The following is a 26919-nucleotide window of genomic DNA, read 5'->3' as shown; positions in this document are numbered from 1 at the left end:
AAGATTTTTTAAAAATTAAGGAAACCACATTTAAATAATACAAGAAAATGATACATAGAGAACATGAATAAAGAGAAATTTATAAAATAAAAAAATTTAGAATTTCTAGGGTTAAAAAGTATAAAAATTGATATCAACAATTCCCTGTCCAGGCTCAACAACAGGTACCCGAGATGGTTATTTGAATCCACATGAGAAGTAAAGAATATTGGCAAATATAACTTCATAGGAAAATATAAAAGAGAATAAATGTGTTTGTAATCCTTTTTTACTTTAACAACAGTATAAAGCAATAATCATAAAACTGTTGATAAGCTTATAATCTATGTCACAAACTGCATGGTAATAATGGTATAAAGGAGGGGTTAGGAAACACTGGAAATTTCTGTGTATGAAGGTAGTTTTAATATGAAGTAGATTATTATAAATTAAGATGGTAACTGTAACCCTCAGGGCAAAAACTAAAACAATAACTAAAAAAACAAGCCCAAGAAATGACATGGACATTCGTTTTTTCTTAAGATTTTTATTTATTGGGCGCCTGGGTGGCTCAGAGGATTAAGCCTCTGCTTTCGGCTCAGGTCATGATCTCAGGGTCCTGGGATCGAGTCCCACATCGGGCTCTCTGCTCAGCGGGGAGCCTGCTTCCTCCTCTCTCTCTCTCTGCCTGCCTCTCTACCTACTTGTGATCTCTGTCTGTCAAATAAATAAAATCATTAAAAAAAAAAGATTTTTATTTATTTATTTGACAGAGACACAGTGAGAGAGGAGATACAAGCTGGGGGAGGGGGAGAGGGAGAAGCAGGCTTCCCTTGAAGCAAGGAGCCTAGTGCTTGATCCCAGGACTCTGGGATCCTGAGCTGAAGCCAGATGCTTAATGACGGAGTCACCCAAGCACCCCTGGCATGGACATTTAAATGGTACATTAGAAAATATCTGCTTAACAGAGAAGTGATATAAATCCTCTTGCTGGTCATTAGCTATTAAATATAAATTGATTAAATAATCAAAAGAGAGAGAATGGAAAAACTGGGGAAAATACACTTTACCGAATGCTGTCTATAAAATAGACACTTTAGTTTTTGATTTTTTTTTTTTTTAAAGTAATCACTACAACCAACATGGGGCTTGAACTCATGACCCTGGGATCAAGTGTTGCATACTTTACCAACTGAGCCATCCAGGCACCCCAAGATAGGCTCTTTAGATTCACAGAACTGGTTGAAAATAAAAGAAAAAATAAGTACTTTATAAATAGTAAAAGATATTTAGAATGGCTATATTAATGCCAAAGTAGATTAAAAATTTATTTTAAATTCTAGTTAGTGAGCACACAGTGCAATATTGGTTTCGGTAGAATTCAGTGATTCATTATTTACATACAACACCCCGTGCTCATCACTAGAAATGTCCTCTTTAATACCCATCTAGCCCATCCCCCACCTCCCACCCTCCATCAACCCTCAGTTTGTTCTCCATCATTAAGTGTCTCTTATGGTTTCCCTCTTTTCCTTTTCCCCTTCCCATGTATTCATTCTGTTTTTGTTCTTAAACTCCACATGAGTGAGAGCATATGGTATTTGTCTTTCTCTGACGGACTTATTTCACTCAGCATAATACACTCTAGCTCTAGGCACATCAGGCCTATCCCACAACGCGGTTTCGAAAAAGAAGTGAAGAGAAAATTAAATTGTTTGCTAATTGTGCCCCATGAGTTTTTTATCCAATGTAATAGTCACAATGTTTGTGTGTATCTTCAGATAGACTTTATTATTCAGTACTGACCTTGTTCAGAGACTCATCCTCTGTTTTATAGACCCGCAAGTACTTCTCAACAAAGAGGCTGACAGGGTTGTCTCACTTCCTCAGGGACTTTGGAAGACGACTCTGGTGTTACCAAAGCCCACTTCTGCTGGGCCACCTTGTATGTCAGCATTTTGTTCAATACAGAATTGTTGATTACAGAAATGTAAAACATGTGTTTCTGTTTAACGTTCCTACTATGTGTATGAAAGAAGTAAAACTCTTAGGTAACTGCTATAGCCATTAAATTCAAAAATAATTTCAAGTTTTAAATTCATTAAAAAATAGAACGATCAGAATGCCTGGGTGGCTCAGTTGGTTAAGCAGCTGTGTTCGGTTCAGGTCATGATCCAGGGGTCCTGGGATCGAGTCCCGCATTGGGCTGCTTGCTCAGCAGGGAGCCTGCTTCTCCCTCTGCCTCTGCCTGCGTCTCTGCCTGCTTGTGTTCACGCTCTCTCTCTGACAAACACATAAACAAAATCTTTTTAAAAAATATGATACAATCCATAAGTGACTCTTAATCTCACAAAACAAACTGAGGGTTGCTGGGGGGAGGGGGGTGGGGACAGGGTGGCTGGGTTATGGACATTGGGGAGGGTATGTGCTATGGTGAGTGCTGTGAAGTGTGTAAACTTGGCGATTCACAGACCTGTATCCCTGGGGATAAAAATATATGTTTATAAAACATAAAAAAATTTTTAAAAAAACCAACAGAACAAAACAAACAAACAAACAAACAAACAAATATGATACAAGGCCTAAAATGGCCTGCACTCATCAAAGTCTGCCATCAGACTGTGAAGTCAGAGCTGTGCCCCGTGTGTGCCCCACTGTAGCTGACCTGGGCACCCAACTCCCTTTTCACACTGGAATCTTCCAGCTCCAATGTGGTCCTCTGCTCAGCAAATAGGAAATTTTGTCACTTACCCATTCTTAAAACAAATATATGTCCCCATGTCAGTTACCATGACACAAAGAAAAATGCTGGGACTTAAATAAGATTCATGAAGGATTTGTGCCTACTCAGTATTAAAATGATCCCAGCTGTAAACAATGAGACAATGAGAACTCTAAAATCAGGTAATCTGCCTCACTTTGGAGGGCAGGAGAGCCAATGTTACACTTCAGGAAAATGTTACAACCAGGAAAAGCTGAAACTTTGTAGTTATTTCCTTAGGGCACACAGATGTTTTAGGGAGGGAGGAAGCCTCAAAATTGACGGGTAGTTTTCAGCTGAAAAATATTTAGTATACAGAAAAAAAAAAAAAAGTCACTGCCACAAATAGGAGAAAAATAACTAAAGAAGGAAGGTTATGTCACCGTATCACTGATCGCATTATTTCCTGGAGGTCTGCCTTCTGCCCCTTCTCGCACACACATACACATGGACGCCCTGCACTGGATGCTTCTTGAAAGGTATACTTCAGTGTGAAACTTTCCTCTGAAAAAAGTTTAGGAGTCTTAAATGAATCATAGCCACAGAGGTTTTAGGTCTAAAAATATGCCAAATATTTCCAAGAACAGGATAAACAAAATAACTGAATGTGACATGCAGACACGAATCCTATCATAAAATGAAAACAGCCGCATCAAATAGTAACCAGGAAAAGCTGAAACTTCTCTCTGGGGTCTGGCATTTCTCTGAAGGAGGGATCTCCAGAAAAAAAAAAAAATAATAATAGAAGCACTCTCCTAGGGGCTCTATATGTGGACAGGAAAGCTGGTTGTTGGAAATAGACTTCTGGTCTTCAGACTTATTTATAATACCTTTCTGGGAAAAGAAGCAAGACTTTTCACAGGAATGTGTGATCTGTTTGGCTTTGCGTTGGCTTTTCCCTTGACAGAACCGCATCCAGATGGAGGCTGTTTGACGTAAGCAAATTTTCTAAGAAGTTTTTATGAATAAGAAAAAAAAAAAAGTAAGTTTTAATCACCTTAGCCTCAGATGATTAGAGTTTATTTTAATGATCAATAAAAGATTTCATAATACTTCCTTTACAGACTATTCTTTTCTTAAAACAAAATGTAAACACAAAAAATCCCAGTAACTAATCCCAACATAAACTAAAGAACAAATTTAGACAATTGGTAAAGCTATTCACTCCACATAGATGTGCTTGCAAAATATTACCTTTATGGCTTAGCATTTAGGGATAAACAGTGTAAATGATTAAAGTATCATGCCAATCATATAATCTCACATAAAGCTTCATGTCAGCAACTCAACTATAATTGGTAATAAGTGGATTTCACAGGAAATGTTTTCTAAAATAAGGTAAAATTCCAAAACAAAAACAGAAAAAAAAATAAGGTAAAATTCCATTTCTTAACTGATTTTCTCATACCTTCTGAGGCTTTCCTTTGGGTCTGAGGGATGGGACAGGCAAATACCATTTTCCTTTGATCAGAAAGGGCAGCGAGAGATGCCTGCCCAGTTTAGGTCAGACATGAACTGCACCACCTATTGCGGGGCCCGAAGGATTCCAGGGTGACTAATTAGTGGGGCAACAGTCTCCCTCAATGGGCTAAGGATCTCTTTACTGGTTGGAACCTAGAGAGCACCAAAATGATTTTAAAATTTGAGAAGACGCGGGGCATCTGGGTGGCTCAGTGGGTTAAGCCTCTGCCTTCGGCTCAAGTCATGATCTCAGGGTCCTGGGATTGAGCCTCGCATCGGGCTCTCTGCTCAGTGGGGAGCCTGCTTCCTCCTCTCTCTCTGCCTGCCTCTCTGCCTACTTGTGATCTCTGTCAAATAAATAAATAAAATCTTTAAAAAAAATTTTTTTAGGGACGCCTGGGTGGCTCAGTTGGTTGGACAACTGCCTTTGGCTCAGGTCATGATCCTGGAGTCCTGGGATCGAGTCCCGCTTCGGGCTCCCAGCTCCACGGGGAGTCTGCTTCTCTCTCTGCCCTTCTCCTCGCTCATGCTCTCTCTCCCTGTCTCTCTCTCAAATAAATAAATAAAATCTTTAAAAAAAATTTTTTTTTTAATTTGAGAAGACGGAGCATTTCACTTTCCCTTTCTCCACAAAAGCTTTTGGAATGGACTACATGTATAATACCCCATGTAATACAATACACATAAATGGGGGTATTCCCAGAAACTGGTTGAGAAGAAAATAGAACCTTTAAGGCAAAAAATACAAGAAAATTTTCTTGAAATAAGAGAACACATTAATTCTCCTATGAAAATGACACTTAACTTTGTATGCAGTAAAAATGTGAACAAAAAATGTGAATAAAACCTTTTATGTAGCAAAAATGTGAATTAAAAAATGTGAATAAAACTTTGTATGCAGTAAAAATGTGAATAAAAAAATAAAATAAAAGCTTTTAAAAATAAAAGCTAACAGGAAGACCTATCCTACTACCAAAGTTACTGGAATTTATTGAAGGACTTCCTTAGGTCACCACGCAAAAGTATCAGGTGAAGCATGAAGGTAGAAACAGCAGACTAGCCTCAGACTTCGCTACAGCAACATTCCGTACAAGAGAATGCAACACCAAAAAAGATGTTCAGCTTGATCAGTAACAAAAGAAATGTCATACAAAATAAGGAAATAAAATTTCACCCAGACAGGTTTTTTAAAAAGAATTTAATACCCATGTTTGATGAAGGTTTGTGGGGAAAAAACCTTAACATAACTGTAGAACGCTACGCTGTTACAACCCTTCTGGAAGGCAATATAGCAACATACTTGAAAAATGTTAAAACTCCATCTTCCTTTGACTTGTTATTTCCATTTCTGAAAATTTTAAGTGGAGGAAAAAAAATTTTAAGGGGGAAAAGTGGAAGGGAAATAATGTTAGCTCCCAAAAATTTTTTCCAAAGAGAAGGGGAAATAAACTAAAGAAGGTAGCTATATATCTGACCCTTGGAGAGAGATACTCCATATCTCCATTTCACAGATAAAGAAAATGAAGCTCAGAGATATTAAATAACTTGCCCAGGGACATCTAACTATTCTGCGAAGAACCAGAATCCAGGTTCTCATTTGGGACTTGGAAGCATAAACTCGATTTACGTCATGCATAACATTCTGCCGTCAACGTGTCCCAAGCACAAGTAACACAGAGAATAGAGCGGAGAGATGGAGTTTGTTAAATGTCACTTTTTAACCCAAAAGCGGTAAAGAAATACTACTCAGAGCAGTGCCTCAACTTCTGAAAATGCCATCAAAGGACTTCAGCACATACAGTATTACAAGACGTTTAAAGGACTTTGATAATCTACCGTCCATGCCCCTTATTCACAGCACTCACGGTCCTACAGAGTCCCACAAACAGCTAACCAGTGAATCCTGAACCAGGGCTCCTAGGGCAAATGGAGGTGGGTTCAGGAGCGTCTCCGGTCACATTTCTGTCAACCAGTCAATAACTTCACCTTGTTTGATGTGTTTCTGTTTAGAGATTCTTTACTTAGCATGTATTGCTGATTTATGAATCTCGAACTTGTGGTCGACAGCACTGGAACTCACACCTCTACAGAGCTCAGCTAACACACTGCCTTTGTGAGGCACATCATGGGCCTCTTGATCTCAGCAACATCAGACCACCCTATACTTGGGGGCCATTTTAATCAGCAAAATCACCAACAAATACCACAAAAATGCAAAGAACGTGGCACTAAACAGATTGAGAAAAGGACATGCGTTAACGGTAGGAGAGCCGAAACAAGAAGGCAGTATTGTTCAGTATTAGCTGGGAGTGTGCATGTGAGGCAGTTTTTGGTTTAGGGTTTTTTTTGTTTGGTTGGTTTTTTTTTTTTTTTTTTTTTTTTTTTTTTTGCCATTATGAAGGCAGACAAAGGACCACATAAACACAAGTCTTGATTTTAAGGTTACAAATTAACTTCAATGAGTGGGGAATTCACAAATCCAGAATCTAGAAATAATGAGGATTGATCATGGCAATTTATAGTTCAAAAGCTATGCATTAACCTACCTGCTTTTAATGACAATGTTAGATAATGGGAAGAAAATGAAGGATGGAGACAATGCTTACAAGTAGGAATCAACTGAGTGTCCACTTGTGCCCCCCAGGTGGATAACGGACGGTAGTAATGGAACATGCTTAAAGCTCAAAATGACAAGTCATGCACTTTGTAGGTGTCCCACAAGAGAGGAACTAAATAACTCACATCAAACTTGGCAATGTGCAGAATTTTTTTTTTTTGGTTCAGAAATGTTTTGGTAATATAACATCTCTAATTCCATTTGCTTTCCTGAAGCCTAGTGGGAAAAAGATAGGAATTATCCAATTTCAGCAGAGTAAAAGCAAATCTAGCATTTTTTTCTGAAGAGCCACAGGAATCTAAGCTACAAAATATGGGGCAATTTATTAAGAAATAATTCACAAAAAATTATCTGAACCATTTGTCAAGCATAGAGTACTACAGAATATTTCTCTAAGTTGGGAAATCAATTATAAGTTGCTGTATGTACTACGATGGCCTCTGGAATCTGTCATGTCTGCAAGACACGATATCCGGCTAATTATCAAGGTTTTTGCCTTGCCATTCCAATGTATTACTCATCACAAGCATTAGAATATATTTTATATACACATTATATAATACATATTTCTACAGAGTTCAGCAGAGAGTATGAATTTAAGGGAAATTCCTAAAATGTAGGAAAAGGATTTAAAAAAACAAAACAAAACTGACTGACCTGTTTAGTAATCTCTCTACAAGCTTCACTTCCCATGACCTCAGTGAAAATTCAAAGACATTCCTTCATAGGGTCATCCAAATCAGAGGGAATGTCCTCTCCAGTTTGCTCCTTATCAAAAATCAAATTCAACTAATTTGCAGTCTTCAGAAGTAGTGCAGTCTGGACTACGGTCTTGTCTTCTCGGCCCTTCGTCTTTGGCATGCTCACCTGAGGAAGAGATTGGGGGCTGGCTTGAATACTGACACGGACTTCCCTCATTTTGAGTATCATAAGTTGTTTTTATGTATTTTTTGCTTGTGGATAACTCTCATTACAAATTCTGTTCTGCATTTCTTTGTCACTGAGAGGTGCACAATGTATGCTTTCTTCTCAAACACAGGCATAGTTTTTCTCACCACCAAAACTTCCCATCTTAGAAATGGGGTTTTTAACACCATACAAGTTACTTCTAACATCTAGTGAGCCTTGAATGAGCCGTTTTGGTAGTTCTAAATTGTTACAGTCATCCTTTGTGTGGTTAGTTGGGTTTTCTCTAGTTTTTCTACTTCCTTGTCACTAATTTTTTTTTAAAGATTTTATTTATTTATTTGACAGGCAGAGATTACAAGTAGGCTGAAAGGCAGGCAGAGAGAGAGAAGGAGGAAGCAGGCTCCCTGCTGAGCAGAGAGCCCGATGTGGGGCTGGATCCCAGGACCCTGGGATCATGACCTGAGCCGAAGGCAGAGGCTTTAACCCACTGAGCCACCCAGGCGCCCCTCTTTGTCACTAATTTGATGATTTCTCTCCTCTGAGGACATTATATGTAACCTTTCATCCATATTCGGATACTTGAAGCCACTCCAACCAAGGTTTAGCCTTTTTAGAAATAGGCATGACAGGAGGTACATCCATTACAAGGTTGTCTTCATCAGATTCTTGAAGATGTATTGTAATTCTTATTGGAAAGACATAAGGTCTTTGGCTCTCCTGGGACTTGTGGGCATTTTCCCCCACATATTTTTTCAAGTGGCAGAGGTGGTGTATCAGTCCTATCCTGCCTTGCTTTCGACGTACCAAGCAGCCCTGCAGAATAATTGAGCAAGGGGTCATATTCAAGATCTGTTGCTGGACATTTGTGGTCCAGCACATACTTTCTAGGCTGACTCTGTGTTCTTTGATAGTTTATCCCACTTCTCCTTTGGAAGTAGGCTATTATATTCAAGAAAATCTTGCCTCAAATTTGTGTCACTCAAGGAGGCAATGTGGCTTTGCAGTAGTTCAAATGTTAAAGTAAACTTGGAGAGCCTCTTCTGCTTTTCTTTAACCTCAGTCTTGACAGATTTGAGTTCTTTGTTGAGCCTTTCCAGTTCTTCCATAGTTGTGCCTAGTTTTGTCAATGGAAGAGGAGTTGTATCTTTAAAAATCACCTCAGAAGAAATGCAGACTCCAAATATCGTGGACAAGTAGTTTACTATCAGAAGGACATTAATTCCTCCAAACCCAGCCATTAACACGGGGGGTTGTTTACCAATTGATGGGTTCTTAGAAGCAGAATGAGAAGTCAAGGACTAGCTCTCCAAGTCTTTCAAACATCAAGCCGATGTCTGATTAAATAACATCCATGCCTCATTGCTAGAGTGACTATATATCAGTGGGTCAGGCCAGGTTTACACATCATTATTAAACTGTGTCAAATGTGATACAGTTTGGATATACCCCATTCACCTCATTATTTACCAACCAGTGACAATTTGAAAAGAGTTCAAATAGCTGAATGCGACTTACACAGAATTGCACATAGTTTCATGCACCAATACATCTTGGTTATAAGTTATTTAGAGCACCAGTCTTTCCTAAATTCAGTGGGCCTCAAAATTCTCATTGAGGTCCTTGGTGATCTAATGATTGCCACAAACATAAAATATGCTCCCCCCCAGCATATATCATTAAAAACAAAAACAAAAACAAAAACAAAACAACAACTTTGTCAGAGAGAGAGAGAGAACACAAGCAAGCAGAGTGCAGATAGAGGCAAAGAGAGAAGTAGGCTCCCCACCAAGCAAGGAGCCCAATGCAGGTCTCAATCCCAGAATCCCAGGATCATGACCTGAGCTGAAGGCAGCGGCCCAACGGACTGAGCCACCCAGGCATCCCTAAAAACTTAAAAAAACAACAACTTAAAAAAAAATCTTATAAAAAAAAAATCAGTCAATACAACAAACCTCCAGTGCAGTTTTAGATTCACACTCCTGAGGGAAAACCAGGACAGTTAACAAGAGATAAGGCTTGCTGTAACAGCTGTTCACAACCCCGGCAGCTCCTTCCTGACTTTTAACTAAGGAAATCACAAGTTTCTTTCCTCTTTCCAAGATACATTTTCCTGTATCATTTATGAGGTAATTTACACATCTCTCTCTTCTCTCAAACAAGAGATTTCAGATTTAAAATGTGATCCCAATTTTTGAAACTCTGCATTTATTTTAGATAACCCCCATGCTTTGGTAACACACACATGCTTCTTCTTAACACAATGAGCACTCTCTTGGCTCAGGAACCTTTGGCTTCCTATTAAAAATTAACTCTGCTGAAATCTAAAACAATGTGTTAAAGAAGTATGTGGAGGAAGCAGAAGGCAAAAAAGCGAGCGCAAGAATGAAGATTATCCTAGGATCCAAACATATGCCTGGATCGAATTTCCCTTTACATAAACTTGGACAGGGGACTAAACTCTGGATGCCCAGCCAGAACTGCATTTTAGCTTAAGCTGGGTTTTATTTATTTATTCCTTGATTCAGGAAAGGGTCTTCGGCACTGCTTTGGGGACTCTACTGGGGAAAAAAAAGAAAGAAGAGGGATTATACTTTCCGTTCATGTCACCAGTTTTTAAGAAAAAAAAAAAACTTTTTCCTATCAGAAGCTACACTTAGGGGGCTAATTTTGAAGTTTGAAGGCAGGCGTCATAATCTTTGCTCAAGGTAGAAGTGACTGAGGAGATCCTCTGGACCCTAAATACTTTTTGCTCCAACCAGGGTCCTACCCCACCTTCTTTCACCAGAGCAGAGCAAAACCCCTATGATAACTCCACATTGGGGATGGTGTCAAGGAGGGAGGATCGGACCACACAAGTCCACGCACATCCATCAAAGCGAGCAAACCTGGGCTCGCCTTTCTAGGATCCCACGCTTGGGCATCTGCAGGTCCACAGCAGAAAGACCGCAGGCTGGGCCATCACCGCTCCCCAGACCTCCCCCGGACCACCTGACTTTGGCCCCGCCCCATACACCCTGCCCGTGGAGCCTCAGGTGGGTATGCACAGCTCTCCCTTACTGGGGTGGAGGTGTTCTCTTCTCCCAGCCGGGGAAAAGAGGTTTTTGTGGTTTTTGTTTTTGTTTTAATTTATTTTTATTTATGTATTTTAATTTATTTTCAGCATAACGGTATTCATTGTTTTTGCACCACACCCAGTGCTCTATGCAATCCGTGTCCTCTCCAATACCCACCACCTGGTTCCCCCAACCTCCCACCCCCGACCCCTTCAAAACCCTCAGATTTCCAGACTCTTTCTAGGAAGCCAGCATTACCTTGTTCCCCAAACCAGGCAAAGACCCTACCAAAAAGAATTTCAGACCAATATCACTGATGAATATAGATGCTAAGATTCTCAACAAGATCCTAGCAAACAGGATCCAACAGCACATTAAAAAGATTATCCACCATAACCAGGTGAGATTCATTTCTGGGCTACAATGATGGTTCAACATTCGCAAATCAATCAATGTGACAGAACAAATTAATAAGAGAAGAGAGAAGAACCACATGGTTCTCTCAATTGATGCAGAAAATGCATTTGACAAAATCCTGCATCCATTCCTGATTAAAACGCTTCAAAGTATAGGGATAGAGGGAACATTCCTGAACTTCATCAAATCTATCTATGAACGACCCACAGCAAATATCATCCTCAATGGTTAAAAACTTGCAGCGTTCCGTTGAGATCAGGAACACAACAAGGATGCCCACTCTCACCACTCTTGTTCAACATAGTATTAGAAGTCCTAGCAACAGCAATCAGACAACAAAGAGAAATAAAAGGTATCCAAATTGGCAATGAAGAAGTCAAACTCTCTCTCTCTTCGCAGATGACATGATTCTTTAGATGGAAAAGGGGTTCTTAAGGGAGCCAGCCCACGCTATCTTCCCCCAACATCACTGCCCCACCTCCTCCAGGTTTCAGGAATCTTGCAACCACCCAAAAGGTCTGAGAAACACGTTCCTAGTTAGGACCCCCAGAGCATCCTTACTGTGCTCAGATCTCAGGACAGACTTTCCACGGGAGGGATGAAAAAAGAGGGAATAAAGGTTGGCACTTAAGGCTCCTGATCCTGGGTGTGTGATGCTGGGGAGATTTACTCTTGAGGACTCTGGGACAACTTGGTTCCTCTTCCTAACACAAGCACTGGTTTTTTCTCTGGTCTGTAATAGCCACTCTGTAGGAACTGTCCTTAAATAGCAAAGGTGGAGAAAAATAAAGTCCCTCTCTGAGGGCTGAGGAACAGGCAGAGTGTCTACACCAGAGAAAGGAAGAGGGTGTTTCAGAATGTCAGGGAGATAGATTAGTTAAAAATCAGGTTTTGTTTGTTTTGTTTTTTGTTTTTTTAAAATGCCTTTCAGGGAGAAACACCCAGATAATCTGCTCAGGAAGTGCAGGTTGGGTCAGATAAGGGAAAAATCAGAAGTATCCCCCCCCCCCGCCCCGCCCCACGCCACCCCGGGTTATGTGACCCTCTTCTCGCTTCTAGACTAGGAAGTGGAGAGAAGGTGGACACCAGTAAGGACTACCTGGTATTTTTCATGCCCTCCCCCCCGCAACTTGACTGCAGGTTACATGGTATCTGCAAGCTAACCCCACTGATGAGAAGTCAATTTCTAAAAAATATGTTAACCTCTCTTCAGGCATTTTAGCCATAGTAATGCTATAGTGATTAACTTTCTTGCTCTATAATACTTGTTAAGCACTGGAGAGAAGTTGGGTCATTGAATCCTGACTTCACTTACTTCTGATCAAGGAAATCCTCGGCCCCTCTCAAGGGTGGGTGGAGAAAACAGGTGGGAATGGTTGATAGTCAAGCCCTCCTCAAGCCCACCTGATGTTCCCTCCACACGCTCTTTCTCACCCGTGGATTCAACGTGGCTCCCCCGCACCTGCTTCCAGGCAGCAGCAACTCTCTGCCTCAGTTCCCACGGCATGTCCTGGCGCCCCAACTGGCAATACAAACGCTGACCCAGACCCCCGGCGCCATCAAAAGGGCATGGAAAATGGCAAAAGTAACCCGCTGAGGGTAGCTTGGGCCACTGCCCAAGGTCACCCGCACTGGCTCAAGAGCTCGGCCCACCAAGAGCAAGAGCTTGGGAGAGCTGCCAGGCCACTGCTTTCCCCTGGAGCGTCAGTCTGATATAGTCCGTAGCGCCTCAAGGGCAGAGCTTTCCCAACCAATGGTGAGACGGGGCTGGATTTAGCGCGGAAATGACTTGAGAATGGTTGGGGCGGGGGTTGGGGGGGAGGGGCTGGCTGCTGAGTTCAAACAGACTCTTTCCTCCTCCGCAGAAAGGTTTGTAGGGACCTCCGCCCGAGGTAGAGAAAACAATTTCCCAAGAGCTAAAAGGACCTCTAAGGAACCTCCTGCCCTATGTGGAGCCTAGCTTGCTCCTAACAACCACCTTTGACTTCTGTTATATTTGACTAGTAACCTCCATGGATCACGGAGAGACCTCGTTTTGGAAGCACATCTTAGCTTCTCCAGCAGGTGATCTTAGGCAGCGTATCTGATTTACCTGAGTTTTCATTTCTTGATCTGTGAAATAAGCGTGCCTTTCAGTGTGACGTACCAAACCGCGGAGCATAAAGTAGGTGAGAATTTAGAAAGACAATAAAACCTGAATTCGCACCCTCCCCCCAGCTCCACACATATCCACAAAAGATCTGACACATGTTCCCCAAATCCTTCCAGTTGAAACTAATACCTCAAAGGGAAACGATATCCATATTCCATTGGTCTTCTTTGGAAATTGACATACTTCTGGAATGGACGGCCTCATAAGTGATTGATCACTCGACTTTTAAACAAGAATGCTAAGAGGCTTGTAGTGATCCAAAGGGGAACAGCACCCCAATGTTTGTAGCAGTGATGTCCACAATAGCTGATGGAAAGAGCCCAGATGTCCATCGACAGATGATTGAATAAAGAAGATATGGTGTATATACAGTGGAATATTACTCAGCCATAAAAAAAATCTTCCCACTTACAAGGACATGGATGGAGCTAGAGGTATTATGCTAAGCGAGATACATCAGAGAAAGACAATTAAATGATTTCATTCATATGTGGAATTTAAAAAAAAAACACCGGATCACAGGGAAGGGAGAAAAAAATAAGACGAAATCAGAGAGGGAGAAAAACCGTAGGTGACTCTACTATAGGAAACAAACTGAGGTTTGCTGAAGGGATGGTGGACACTAAGGAGGGAACGTGATGTAATGTGTCCTGGGTATCATGGGCGACTGATGAATCTCTGAACTCTACTGAAACTGATACATTATATTAATAGAATTTAAATAAAAATTTTAAAGTGGCAAAAATTAAAAAGAATGCTAGGAGTCTCTAGTACTAATTTAGTTTCATTTCTTCATAGGGCACAACTGTTTCAGCAGTAAAACACAAACAAGTGTGTTCTTTTTGCTTTGGTGAGGGGGAGGAATGTAGGTAGTGGTGATTATCCTGAAAGTTTCCCAAATGTCCCCAGATAAGACAGATACCTAAATGTCTTCATTTTAAAGCTAATCAGCCTAGAGTAAATAAATTTCATAAGTCACTGTCCAGGATTATTTTTACTGAATGAGTTTTCCACACCTTAAATTATTTTCTTGTATTTTTTTTCCATTGTATAGTTTTTATGGCTGAGATAATTTTATTGAATATGTCCTCCTTTTCAGACACCAGTAAATTTAAGTTTCTCAGCAGTTTCCAAATCATGACGTTAGTGAAATCACAAAGAAACTTCTTTTCTGACAAAAACTTCAAGTCTATTCATCAGTGGGTGTTTCTTCACTTGGCTCCTCACTCTGAATTAAATCTGACTCCTCATTCCCGCCTGTCTCATCTGAGGCTGTGGAAACAATGTCTGTTGTTCTAGATTTTGACACTGTGTCTGGTTTTTTCAGTTCTGAAGAAGTGGTGCCCCAAAACGTGCTGCTCTCAGCACTCTTAGAGAAAGATGTGTCTGATATGCCTTCTGATGGATGAAAATAAGACAGAGTTGCCAGCTCTGGGTTGACGGTGTATTCAGTCTGACATCTATTTTTATAACTGAAAAAGAAAACATGTATTGAGAATTATTTTTCATTACATACATTTGCAGCTCAACTCAATTTAGAAAAGCATCACAAAAATTGAAATAACACATTAATTCTGTCCAATTACTTCGTATAACACCATATAAATAAATGAAAAATGTTAGACCTTAAGCAGATGTGCTGTTTAGAACAGAGTTCATAGCTCTTTTGATCCAAGGCTGGCAAAAAAGAATGCATATCTAGATTTTCTATAGCCTTTCCAATTGACGAATATTACTTTTATCTCTAGATGACTAATACACTGGGGGAAAATTCTCCAGACAGCCCCATGCTCCTTTCTGAATAGGGGAACTGGAGTTTAACTTGAGATCTTATAGATACATTTGGGAGCCACATTTCCTGAACAATTTGCTAAAGAGAGAGGGTGACAGCTTCACATCGTGCACGTTCCAAAGACTCCAGAGGTCTGCAGACTTACTTAATTGTCTTCACTTTGTACAGCATGGCACTACAGACTGCCAAGAGGATAACAAAAAGGAAGAGGGTCATCAACGAGATGCCCAGCATTAATTTTAACTTGATTTCCTGTAGCTTGGTCAGGGTGTCTTCACTTGTGGCATTCAAATCAGACCCTGAGAGGAAAGAAAGAAAGTGCAATGGAAAAGAGTGACTGTTTCCAGCATGTCTTCCTGGACGAGTAAAGAGAGCAAAGCAACTGAAGAGAAGGCTTCACCATCCAGGGTATCACTGTGCACCCTCACTTGCCTCATTCAACGCAAAGAAGACTGTGGGCTACTCCCTAGGGCGAAGTACTCTTCACTTGTTTTGTTGAACCGCCACAGTCATCCCGGGGGAGCTGTTCTTAGCTCCATTTCACAGGATCAGAGAAGTTTATGAATTCGCCCATCTCACATAACGAATGAAGGGCAAAATCTGGTTTCAATCCCAGGTTACCAGATGCTCAAATATATCTATAGCCATCTTCTTCCCTGACTGATAAAGACCATTTCAAGACACAAGAGATGACTATTAAAAAATGTGATGAACTTACACACCAGGGCCTTGTCCTTCAGAAGAGAAAGACACCCTTTTACTCTTGGGGCCCTCATTGACTTTGATGCTAAAAGGATGGTGTACCAGATGTTCTCTCCATGAAATTTAAGAACCTCATTTGTCATTCTGTTACTGAGACCACACCTAGTGTATCTGATGTTAAAAAAGTTAGATAATAAAACTAAAACTTAATATTAAATAAATAAATAAAACTTAAATAAAGCTAAAAAAATTTTTTTAAACTTCTAAAGTAAGTTAGACAATAAAAAATCATGTCCAGATCCAGAGATGTTGAAGTTCTTTTTACTAAATCTATTAATGAAAATACATCTTTACTGCCACACTTTGCATTTTCCTGAATTTATGTCTGACTTAATAGACATTTATTTAATGGTGCCTTGAAATAACTGTGTTGATTTTTCTCTCTTGCCCCAACTTTCTCCCATCTAACAGTTCCAAAGTTTTCATTATTTTCTAGGTTATGGTGTTTTGGTGATAAGCAGTGGCGAGTTTTTATTCCCTGATTCCATAATTGTCAAAGGGTGATCTTAGACCATGAAAAGTGAAATGGATACAGCTGTCAGTGATTGTTGACTTTAAGGCAGATTCTTTGGGGGAATAATCACATTATGTTAGGAGGGGCTGTGTTCTTGAATTGCTCTGCTGCTCCTTCAAAGGGTTTTTGTAAAGAGGTGAGCTTGTAGTACATTTTGTTTTTCAAGATCATGGTCAAAACTAGAGAAGGTTTGGAATTCCCCACCACTGGAAAAGATGAGAAAGCTAATTACAACCTTGGGCAGTTTTTCTAAGCTTCAGTTCTTTCATCTGTAAAATGGGGATAATCCCAACTTCATGGATATATAATAATGTATATAAAGCACCTGACATGTGTAATATGTGCTCCATACGTGATAAAAAAAATTAATCATGTTCAATTTAATTACTTGGAAAGACAAAATATTTCTAAGGTAACACAGTATGAGTCATTCCTACACGTAACTTTTCTAAACAAAGCCTCACATGATATTTTTAAAACCCTGCAAGGCAAATGTTTGTATTTGTCAAATAATCCAATGCAGAACACAGAGGTCAGGCCTTAGATGTATCATCAGATGCTGGTTTTTTTTCCCAATAGTTTATTTGTAGGACAGAGTTTTGGGGGAAATTAATATATTGTCTTTTCATGAAATTTTATATTGAAATCAATTCTTTTATTCACATAAATAGAACTAATGCATGCATGAAAATTACAAACCAAACAAAACACAACACTACATTCAGCAGCAGGAATTCTCTCATTCATTGCTGGTGGAAATACAAAATGGTACCGCCACTTTAGAAGTCAGTTTGGTAATTTCTTACAAAGCTAAACATAGTTTTACCACACAATCCACCTATCACAATTCTTGGTATTTACCCAGAAGAGTTGAAACCTTAGGTCCACACAAAGACCTACATACGAATGTTTATAGCAGCTTTATTTGTTATTGCCAAAAATTGGAAGTAATCAAGATGTCCTCCAGTAGGCGAATGGATACATTGGTATATCCACACAAGGAAATGTTATTCAGTGATAAAAGGAAATAAGCCATCAGGTCACGAAAATACTTAGAGGAATCTTAAATGCATATTACTGAGCGAAAGAAACCAGGCTGAGTCTATGTACTTTATGTTTCCAACTATATAACATTCTGGGAAAGGCGAAACTATGGTGGTGGTGGAAGGATCAGTGGTTGCCACGGATTTAAGGACAAAGGGGCAGATGGTAGAGCCGAAGAGATTTCTAGTGCAGTGAAATGATTCTATGATCGTGTTGGTGAACACAAGATTATGCAGTTGTCAAAATGTACAGACCTGTGCAACACAAGGAGTGGACCCTAATGTAAACTACGCACTTTAATTAATACTAACATTGATGTTAGCTCATCCATTGTAAAACCCGTACCAAACTAAACTCAAGCTGAGAACGATAGGAGAAACCGAGTTGGGGAAATGCAGGAGAGCTCTCTGTACTTTCTGCTCATTTTATTCTGTAATCCTAAAACTGCTCAGAAAACAGAGTCTATCAATTAAAAACACTGTGTTCTAGATATGATTCACTTGCCTACTCCTCTGTTTGGTTTCTCTGTTTCAGGAATAGAAGTCACAAAACCGGAAAATGAAAACATCTCTCTGCATATATGGCGACTGGAGAATAATGCTTAGGGACCTCTTTAAAACAGCACATGTCCTCACTGAGATAATGTTAGCTACCACGCTACCCTTTTACATACATTCCACGTTACTAGGGAAAACAGTATCTCCACGCAGTGAAGTCACACACTGAAACGTGTGCCGGCACTTATGCCATTTAACTGAAGTATTTTGTTCTTACTTGGAATTGGGCGAAATAATTCATCTCTTTCTTCAATCTCCTCAGCTGTTGGTGTTGCATTTAAAGCTGTTAAGACAATAAAGTGGTGTTATGGTAAACAAAATTCACTTATGAAAATTACTGTGTGTGTGTGTTTAATATAGAGAGTGTATTCTCATTATTTATGACAGTTATGCTCCACAAAGTCATGGGAACACTGACTTGGTGAAGTCTGAATTGTTGGTCCTGGAGGAAATGCAAGCTTAGATCCCTGAGAACCTCTGGCCACAACGTCTTCATCAATCAATCAATACATAACTTTTTAATGTGTGTTTCTGTTTAAAAATACTTTATGTAATATATATTGCTGATTTATTAACGCTGAATTCATGATTAACTGCATGATCACTCAAGCCTAAACAAAGTTTATCTGACACATATTTTCTCCGTAAGTTGTATCACCGCCTTCTTGCGCTCAGGAACACTGCCCAGCATCTTAATACTACACTCAGGGACCACGTTCATTAGCAAAATCACCGACCAAAAGCGTACAAATGCAAAACACGTAGCACTAAACAGACAACAAAAAGGACACTTAATTACAGTGTAAGAGCTGCAAAAGGAAGACAGGGTGTTCCTTGTTCTGCCTCCATTAAGCACATGAGCGTCAGGCAATTAAAATTTTTTCCTGCTCTGTGCATGTCTGCAAATGACCATGAAAGTGATTGGGGGGGGGTTTACACATATATTTTAGACATAGGTAAATTCACAAACACAAAATCTGCAAATAATGAGACAACTGAATTCGGTATCTATTTCGTGTTTACAGTGTGTGCATCTATGTGTGTGTGCTACATGAATCACATTATACATGTGTGCATCTACACAAACATGCATTTGTAAGACAAGCACACTACATTTACACACATATGCTTATATGTTTATGATACATGCATTACTTTCTACATGCGTATGTTTTGCTATATACTTTGCATTTATTCACAGATCTCCATGTGCTTAAATGCATACTGCTCTAAACACAAAGATGGACTACATTGAGGGAGAGCCTTATTTAAAATTTGTAATCATAAATAAACTGAATGACAAAATTGCAACATTTATAGGAGAGTAAGCTTTGGGGAGAGAATCAGAAAGTGTGCGGCACAATCAATTTTGTGGGTTTATTTTGCATTTGCTGTTACACGTGATAATGGCAGCAAAATGTTGACTTATTAATTCTCAATTTTAGAACTATTTACACTGACCTTGGCTTTCTTATGTAAGACTTTAGAAAACCAAAACATTTCCCCAGCTACCTAACCACTATGAGTTTACCTTTAGCTAACATTGTCCAAAATGCAGGTTCATTTGGACCCTTGGTTAGTCCTGTTTAAAAAACAAAATAGAACAAGATAACTAAGTAAGGTAAGTTCAGTTTAGTAAATTTGCGATAGAGCATTTATTCACTTGTTTAGTCATGTAACAGTTATACCTTGAGCTCCTACCGTGTGCCAGATGCTGTGGCTGGCATTAAAGTTCAGAAATGAAGAGGACACAGGCCTTGTGCTGACGGGACACACTCTTAGTTTGGGAGGCAGACAAGAATCACCGTTAATTAGCATGTAGGATAGTGGGGGTTCAATAGAAACGCACAAGTGGGATGCACAGAGAGCCCTAGCTCCAGTTGCAAAGGCCAGAAGCCCTTTGAAATGGAGATGGTGCTCAGTTTAGGCTTAGAGGACTAGAAATAGTTTGCCAGGCAAACAAGGCACGAGTGAGATCATTCCACTGAGTCATGAGATTTGGTGAGTTCTGAGAGCCTCAGACAGACTGGAGTGAAGAATATGGATGGGGAATGTGACTGGAAATGAAACCTGAACATTTCTCAATAGTCAGATTATTTTCAGATTTAAATGCCTGGTTAAGAAAATAGAACATAAAAAAAAATAACAAATTAAAAAAAAAAAAGAAATTAGAACATGACCCAAGCTAAGTAGTAAATTACTAAAGATATTTTAGAAAGGAACACCACTAGGATGATGAGATTTCTATTCTTATATATATCCAAAAAAAGTGACTAAGATTTTTATTTGTTTTAGAAATGTTAAAGATGCAAACTACTTCACAGTAACCATATGAGAAACATACTTGGATGCTTCTTGTAATGACAGGTCCATTATCTTCAATTAGACCACTCATCCAAGACTTTAGAGGAGAGCCATCCTGGGTTGATATGGTTCTATAATTATTTTATAAGGAACAATATTCTATAAAATAATATTTTATAAGGAACAATATTCTTATTGAAAGTAAAATAATGATTTTGATTTTGAAACTTGTCACTACCAACCCCTCCCCCAAAATTTCAGGAAATACTAAAAATTGATTCTAATTACAGATAAATTTATTCCTCAAGCAGATAGAAAATTTACATTATTAAAATGTATTAAAATATACTTATATATCTAATATAAATATAAATATAATACATTTTATTAAAATAAGTTTCATTTTAAAAAGAGCCCACATCCTATTCCTTGTCAGACAAATCTAAAAATTGACTCAGATTTTCGCTGTTTAGAAGATTTTAGAGTGACTTTAAATTGTAGCTGTAAAAATTCTTTAAGCATGCTATTACTATATGAAGTACTCAGAGTAGTGAAACATAAATTAGATCATATAATGATATGCTCCAAGTATGACTACAGTTTTGAAACTTTAATACTTTGATTGTATTTTCCAGAGGTTTCTGCTGGAAATTCTTCACTGGTGCCTTTTCCAATAGGTGACACAGTTGTTTCATTGACGAGTTTATCTGAGAAAAGGGTAACAGATTATCAGCACATACAAATAATGACAACATCTATGATTAGGCATTTTTTTAAGCTAAAAAATGGAAGAAAAGGGGAAAAAAAGAGAAAGATGTTGACATTTTCCCGAGATCTCATAAAGGAGGGGAAAGAAGGCGGCATTTGGGATAATGGGTTGCCTGAGAGGGTTTAATACACCTATAATTTGTAAGAGAGAGGAAAAACAGGGACAAGGGTGGGGAATGGTTGTGGTGGTGGCTGTAAGCTTCCTTTAGAGGTAAGACAGATGTACTGGATGAGAACATTGGGTTCAGATGTTTCCCTTAACAGGACTTGAAGTGATCCTATCAGCCCTGGAGAGCTTGGGGGCCAGTCAGTGTTCGGACAAAGAAGAGGAAGGCGCATCAGCGTCCTTGTAAATCAGAAACATCTGCGTGTGAACTACTCAAAACAGAGTCTTGAATACAACCATTTGGGGCTACAAATCAGGGGTTTTCAGGCCTAATTTAGTATATCTCTCAGTCTATAATGTGTCCATCTTCTGGAGGAATGTCAGTAAGAGTGTATTTGGGAACAATTGTGACGGGGGGACATTTTCCACACACATCCCAATGGTGGCCATTTCCTTTAATTTTGTTTAATAGGGAAGTCAGTTAAGTTCCACATGAAGTACAGGCAATCTCACTCTGAAAGAAGCTCTACAGAGAGGCAGAATAAATTGAGACTGAGCCTACCGACAGCACCATGACAGGAGAATTGTTGGCAAGAAAGTTATGAAAAAGAGTCTGTTACCAGAGTTGACATAATTCAAGCAGGACTCCAACAAAATTCATAAGTAATCCTTCAACTATGCCATGCATCCCTTATACTTAGAGAAAAGTGTGTGTATTTTCTCCTTGCCCTCACAGTTCTGGGCACTAAAAGAATTGTTAGTCAAAATTATTCTGGAGAATTCCATCTCCTTGAGGGGCTTGCTCCTCTAGAATGTCCCTACCATGTTAGTATTATTTCTTTCTGTCAGAGCCCCCATTTAAAATGGCAGCAATTTCTTATTCCAATCCAACTTTCTTTGACAATACTTTGAGGACCTGAATTGTGGGAAGAGAAATTAGGGTTTTAGAATTTCTTCCATGGGTCCTATGGTCTTCAATAATCCATCTCCTAAGGGAATTTGAGCTACCCGGTCTGTTGAAGACCTGACTCTCTGTTTCTTGTTCCAAACAACTCAAAATGATGTTTGCTGTGTACATGCAAAATTCCCATGAGTGATTTGCTTAATTAACATATGCCCTTGAAATGCCCCTCTCATTTATGTCCCAAGGTTTAGAATTACTCAAAATATTCCATTATTGTCAAATAACTTTATTAATAATTAGGTATTACGGAATCTGGCTTTTCTCAATATTGAAGCTGCTAGAGCCAGAAACATTCTCTCTTCCCTATTTAATTCTATCCTCTTTTCCTTGTCTTCTGTTTTATGCTAATGTGTTTTGTAGATATGAGCTGTTGATACTTCATGGTGTAAGATATGGATATGTCCTTTGAAGACTTTTAGTGGCCTCTGAAGTCACATGCTGACAAATGTTTTATCTAGCAAATTAATTACACTTGATGGAAAGACGCAAAAAGGAAATAAGAACATTTGAAGTAGAAGGTATAAGTAGAAAGGAATAAGAATGTGGGTTTAAGAAAACATACAATTTTCTAGAGCCCTCGAGTCATTATTTTTCTTTTCAAACCAAAAATATGAGGCTAAGATATGTAAGAACCTCCTTGACTTCTGACTTTATTACTGCAAGGGACATGGAGTCAGTCTCCTTTTTTAGAAACTAAGATTCCCTGACACGAGATCAACTAAGACCTTTTTCTTACTTGATACACTCTAGTGCTGTTTGGAAATCTTGCTTTAAGGGCTTTTCATATTTGTAACAGTGACTTTCAGAACTCTCAGTACTTACAGTTTTTAAGAGCAAATTGCAAATCAGTTGTTGCTCTCACAGATATTTCAGACTGGCTGCCATTTGGATTTTGCGTTGTGAACACATCTAAAAATACAAGACCAAATGTTTTCAGCAACTAACTCAGTTCCTTCTTGTTCCTTTAAATTTTTCCTTATCTAATTTTTTTTCTTAAAACATAGGCACTAATTCTGAGAAAAGAATAATAAAGTATTTGAGACATTCTTTAGCTGCAAATTAAGGAAATGGGGAAGGGTTTAAAAATAAAATTCATGGGGTGCCTGGGTGGCTCATTCAGTTAAGCGTCTATCTGCCTTCAGCTAAGGTCATGGAATGAAGCCCTGTGTTGGGCTCCTAGTTCAGTGGGGAGGCCACTTCCCCTTTTCCCTCTGCTGCTCCCACTGCTTGTGCTTTCTCTGTGTCAAATGGATAAATAAAATCTTTTAAAAATAATTTAAAAATTAAATAAACATAAAATTCATGGAGAAAAAGCCAAATTGGTAAACCTTGTGCTAAACAACATTTTGAGAAGAAATTACTGAGGGTTGGTTATAATTCAAAACTAATGGATATATCCACTCAACCAGAGTCAAAGTAAATTGGATCCAGATGGCAGTCTGACATATTGACATATACATGTCTCGTTTTTCTTAAAATCTCATGAAATGACAGAAAATTTTATACATACATGAATGTATATGTGTGTTTAGCACCTACATATATATTCAATCATCCTACCATGCAGGCATGTGTATGCACACACAAACAGTGTCATTAGTGTATTTTGATTTTTGAGGAATTTCTGAGCTAGATTTATGGGGAAATATAACAAAACAAAACCAAAGCCCAACATGCATGTTATGAGTCACGAAACTATAAAAATTAAAGCATTTTGGTATTTTTACAGGGAAAAACAGCTAGAAGAAACAATAAAAAGGTAATAACTAATCCAGTTTCAAGTGAGAATTTAGATTACATTAAATGGGCTTCACATGAGTAGGGAATTGGTGTTATCTGATATTTGGCAAACCTCCTTGAAAAATATAAAGTTTTGTGCGTATATTTATGACATATACAAAGATAATGATTTAAGACCTAAGAGTTAAAAACAAAAATGAGATTATTTGAAAAAATAGGAAAATAATTTAATTTCTTCAACTGAATAAGACCTACCTAACCAAAATATAAAATGCAGAAATTATTTAAAAATTAATCAACAACTAATTTTAGAAAATTACAATTTTTCTCTATGATTAAGGTACCTAGACAGGTTTAATAATAAGCAACAGCCTGGTGGGGGAAATACTTGTTAACTTTTACTATAGGAAAACGATTAATACACTGAACATAGAAAGAGCTGCTGCAAATAAATGAAAATACAGCCTGATAAGAAAAAGTGGGCCATGAATATGAATAGGCAAATCACAGAAGTAGAAATAAAAATGCCCATAAATATACAGGAAAATACCCAACTTCATAAGTAATCACAATGCAAATGAAAACAGTAATGGAAATTTCTCACTTACAGTCACAAAATATGATTAACAATATTCATTGTGGGTGAGCTTGTGGGGCATTCTCGAAGGACATAAATCAGTAGATGCTTTTTGGAGGGCAATTTGCTGGTATCAATATTTTTAAAGATTTATTCTTTATTCAGCAATGCCCAGTACTTGATATCTATCCAAAGAGAGATACACCCAACTATACATGAGAAGAATGTAAAAGGGGAACACTGCATGTAATCCAATTCTTTAAATGCTAGTGGATAAATTATGGGACATCATTTTATGGAATACTAGGCATCCACCAAAAATAATGAGGCAGATGTGAAAAGAGCTTCAGAGTTGTTAAATGAGAAAAGTAAGTCATAACACAATTTCTTAGGGGGATTTCATTTATGTTTTGTATATATTGTGTGTGTAAAAAAGACTTTTTTCTCTAATCGAAGTAATCATCAGGCTCTTAGTTTATTTACCCTCTGGATATGTTAAAGCAGAGGCACCTGCTTTAAAAGGAAATGACTGAAAAGGAAATGACTGACACCCTAGGCAGAAGCCCAGTGATAGAGACATTAGATAACACTCCTGACTCTGGCTTTGGTAGTGTGAAATCTGGCAATTGACCTCTCTGAGAATCAGGTGGTTTTTTTTTTTACCTACAAAGGAAGGACATAGATTCACCAAAGAGAAAATAGAAATGCAACTTATATGTTATTATTATCAAAGTACTTGAGTGTATATATATATATGTGCATGAATATATATGTAAATATCTTGATTGCATTCCTATTTTTCCTTTGATTAATGTTAATAAGGATCCCAAGACAACTAGATTTAATCTTAACTTTTTATTTTCACAAGAGTTTCTTTTGAGTGGAGGACCTTATAAGGGCACAGAAAGAAAGCCCATATGAGCAATGATGAATAAACTGAAGTTTGATGGAAAATTCAGACATCTTAAAGTCATCTTGTTATGGGTTGAATTCTGTGTCCCTCCCCCCAAAAAGACACATTGAAGTCCTAACCTCCAGGATCTCAGAATCCTACCTAATTTTGAAATAGGGTCATTGAAGATATAATTAGTCAAGATGGAATCACAGGGGTGAAAGGTGGGCTCCTAATCTGATATGAATGCTGTCCTTATAAGAAGGAGGAAATGGACACAGAGGCACAGCAAGAATGCCATGTGAAGATGGAGACAGAGACTAGAATTGTGCTACAAGCCAAGGAAGGCCTGGGGCTACCAGGAGCTGGAGGAAGCAAGAACTGATTCACCTCTAGAGGCTTTGTAGAGAGCATGGCATGATCAAAGCTTTGATTTTGGATTTCTGATTTCCAGAACTGTGAGAGAATAAGTTACTGTTGCTTTGAGCCACCAATTTTGTGGTAATTTGTTTCAGCAGCCTTAGGAAAATGACACCCACCTGCAAATAAATTTTGGTTAACTCACCATAGAATTAGATCAATTTCAAATCACCATAATTACATGATGAACTTTTTTATTTATGGAAAATTATCAAGAGAACCTTGTTAAACTTCATAACATCTCATGAAAAAAAAGCTGTAGAGGGGCGCCTGAGTGGCACAGTGGGTTAAAGCCTCTGCCTTTGGCTCGGGTCATGATCTCAGGGATCCTGGGATGGAGCCCCACGTCGGGCTCTCTGCTCAGCGGGGAGCCTGCTTCTCTTCCTCTCTCTTTGCTTGCCTCTCTGCCTACTTGTGATCTCTGTCTGCCAAATGAATAAATAAAATCTTAAAAAAAAAAAGCTGTAGAAAATGAGAATTCCATTTAACACACAGAAACATTTATGCAATAAATAAGAATTTAGGAAGTAGGAAATAAAATTAGAGTTTTTTAAAACGTTAAATCAAACCAGTATAACTAGCTTTTGTATATGCATTGCTATTAACTTTAAAGACTTACATTGTTTTATATCTTTATAATAATTGCCATTTTTCTCATTAGCAGGAGTATTCTCCTTAATTTCCGGTCCTGGTTTATATTCTTTTATAGTGTTAGGTGCCCACATCTCATCTGCAAAATTCATAAGAAATAAGTTCAGTTCTTTTACTACTTTCTCTTCTTTCAACTACATTTTTCTACAAAGGATTTGAGGCAGAGATTTAAAATGTAAATTATGCCATATTTCCAATAATACACTTCGTACCATTCTATAGAAAACTGTCACATACCAGTTTTCTAGGATAATGGGTCATCTTTCTCATCTGCTCTTTCTGTAAAACCTTTAAATGCTTACTCACCAGCACCACCATGGTTAGTTGTATTGAGGTTCTGTAAGGAAAAAACCCCAGATACAAAAATAAACAATATAAAATTCATAGGGCAAATGATTGATTTATCCAGTAATCTCCTGCTTCTCCTCAAGAGTTTCCTTCTGTTGCCCAGCAGGTCCTGTAACTAGCTAAGACATTAT

General features: G+C 38.5%; 1 protein-coding gene and 1 long non-coding RNA gene across 2 annotated transcripts in view; one reads left to right on the top strand and one right to left on the bottom strand.

Annotated features, from left to right (window-relative positions):
• The window catches only part of LOC116571035, a 19522-nt gene extending 1194 nt beyond the window's left edge, over positions 1–18328 (top strand). Inside the window, exons 2-3 of the long non-coding RNA XR_004277660.1 lie at positions 3648–3722; positions 17996–18328. This is a non-coding gene — a long non-coding RNA (uncharacterized LOC116571035). The remainder of the gene's footprint in view (positions 1–3647; positions 3723–17995) is intronic.
• On the bottom strand, positions 14110–26919 carry EQTN (equatorin). The gene is made up of 8 exons (XM_032308730.1): positions 26747–26919; positions 26409–26519; positions 22983–23069; positions 20940–21029; positions 19550–19600; positions 18236–18301; positions 15287–15440; positions 14110–14821 (listed from the first exon to the last, which is right to left on the bottom strand). Exons 1-8 carry the CDS (start codon positions 26823–26825, stop codon positions 14539–14541), a joined length of 921 nt encoding a protein of 306 aa, XP_032164621.1. The 5' UTR covers positions 26826–26919; the 3' UTR covers positions 14110–14538.

Source organism: Mustela erminea, chromosome 12, assembly GCF_009829155.1.
Source record: "Mustela erminea isolate mMusErm1 chromosome 12, mMusErm1.Pri, whole genome shotgun sequence".
NCBI classification, from domain to species: Eukaryota; Metazoa; Chordata; class Mammalia; order Carnivora; family Mustelidae; genus Mustela; species Mustela erminea.
The sequence above is the reverse complement of the archived record's forward strand: the minus strand, read 5'-3'. Positions and strand labels throughout refer to the sequence as shown.

Coding starts and splice junctions, on each gene's coding strand:
- EQTN (XM_032308730.1), bottom strand. CDS start 26,825: ATGAATTTTATATTGTTTATTTTTGTATCTGGGGTTTTTTCCTTACAG. Junction 21,030..22,982: donor GCAATTTGCTCTTAAAAACT/GTAAGTACTGAG, acceptor CCCTTTTCTCAG/ATAAACTCGTCAATGAAACA. Junction 19,601..20,939: donor CTCTGGAAAATACAATCAAA/GTATTAAAGTTT, acceptor TTTTTTAAACAG/GACTAACCAAGGGTCCAAAT.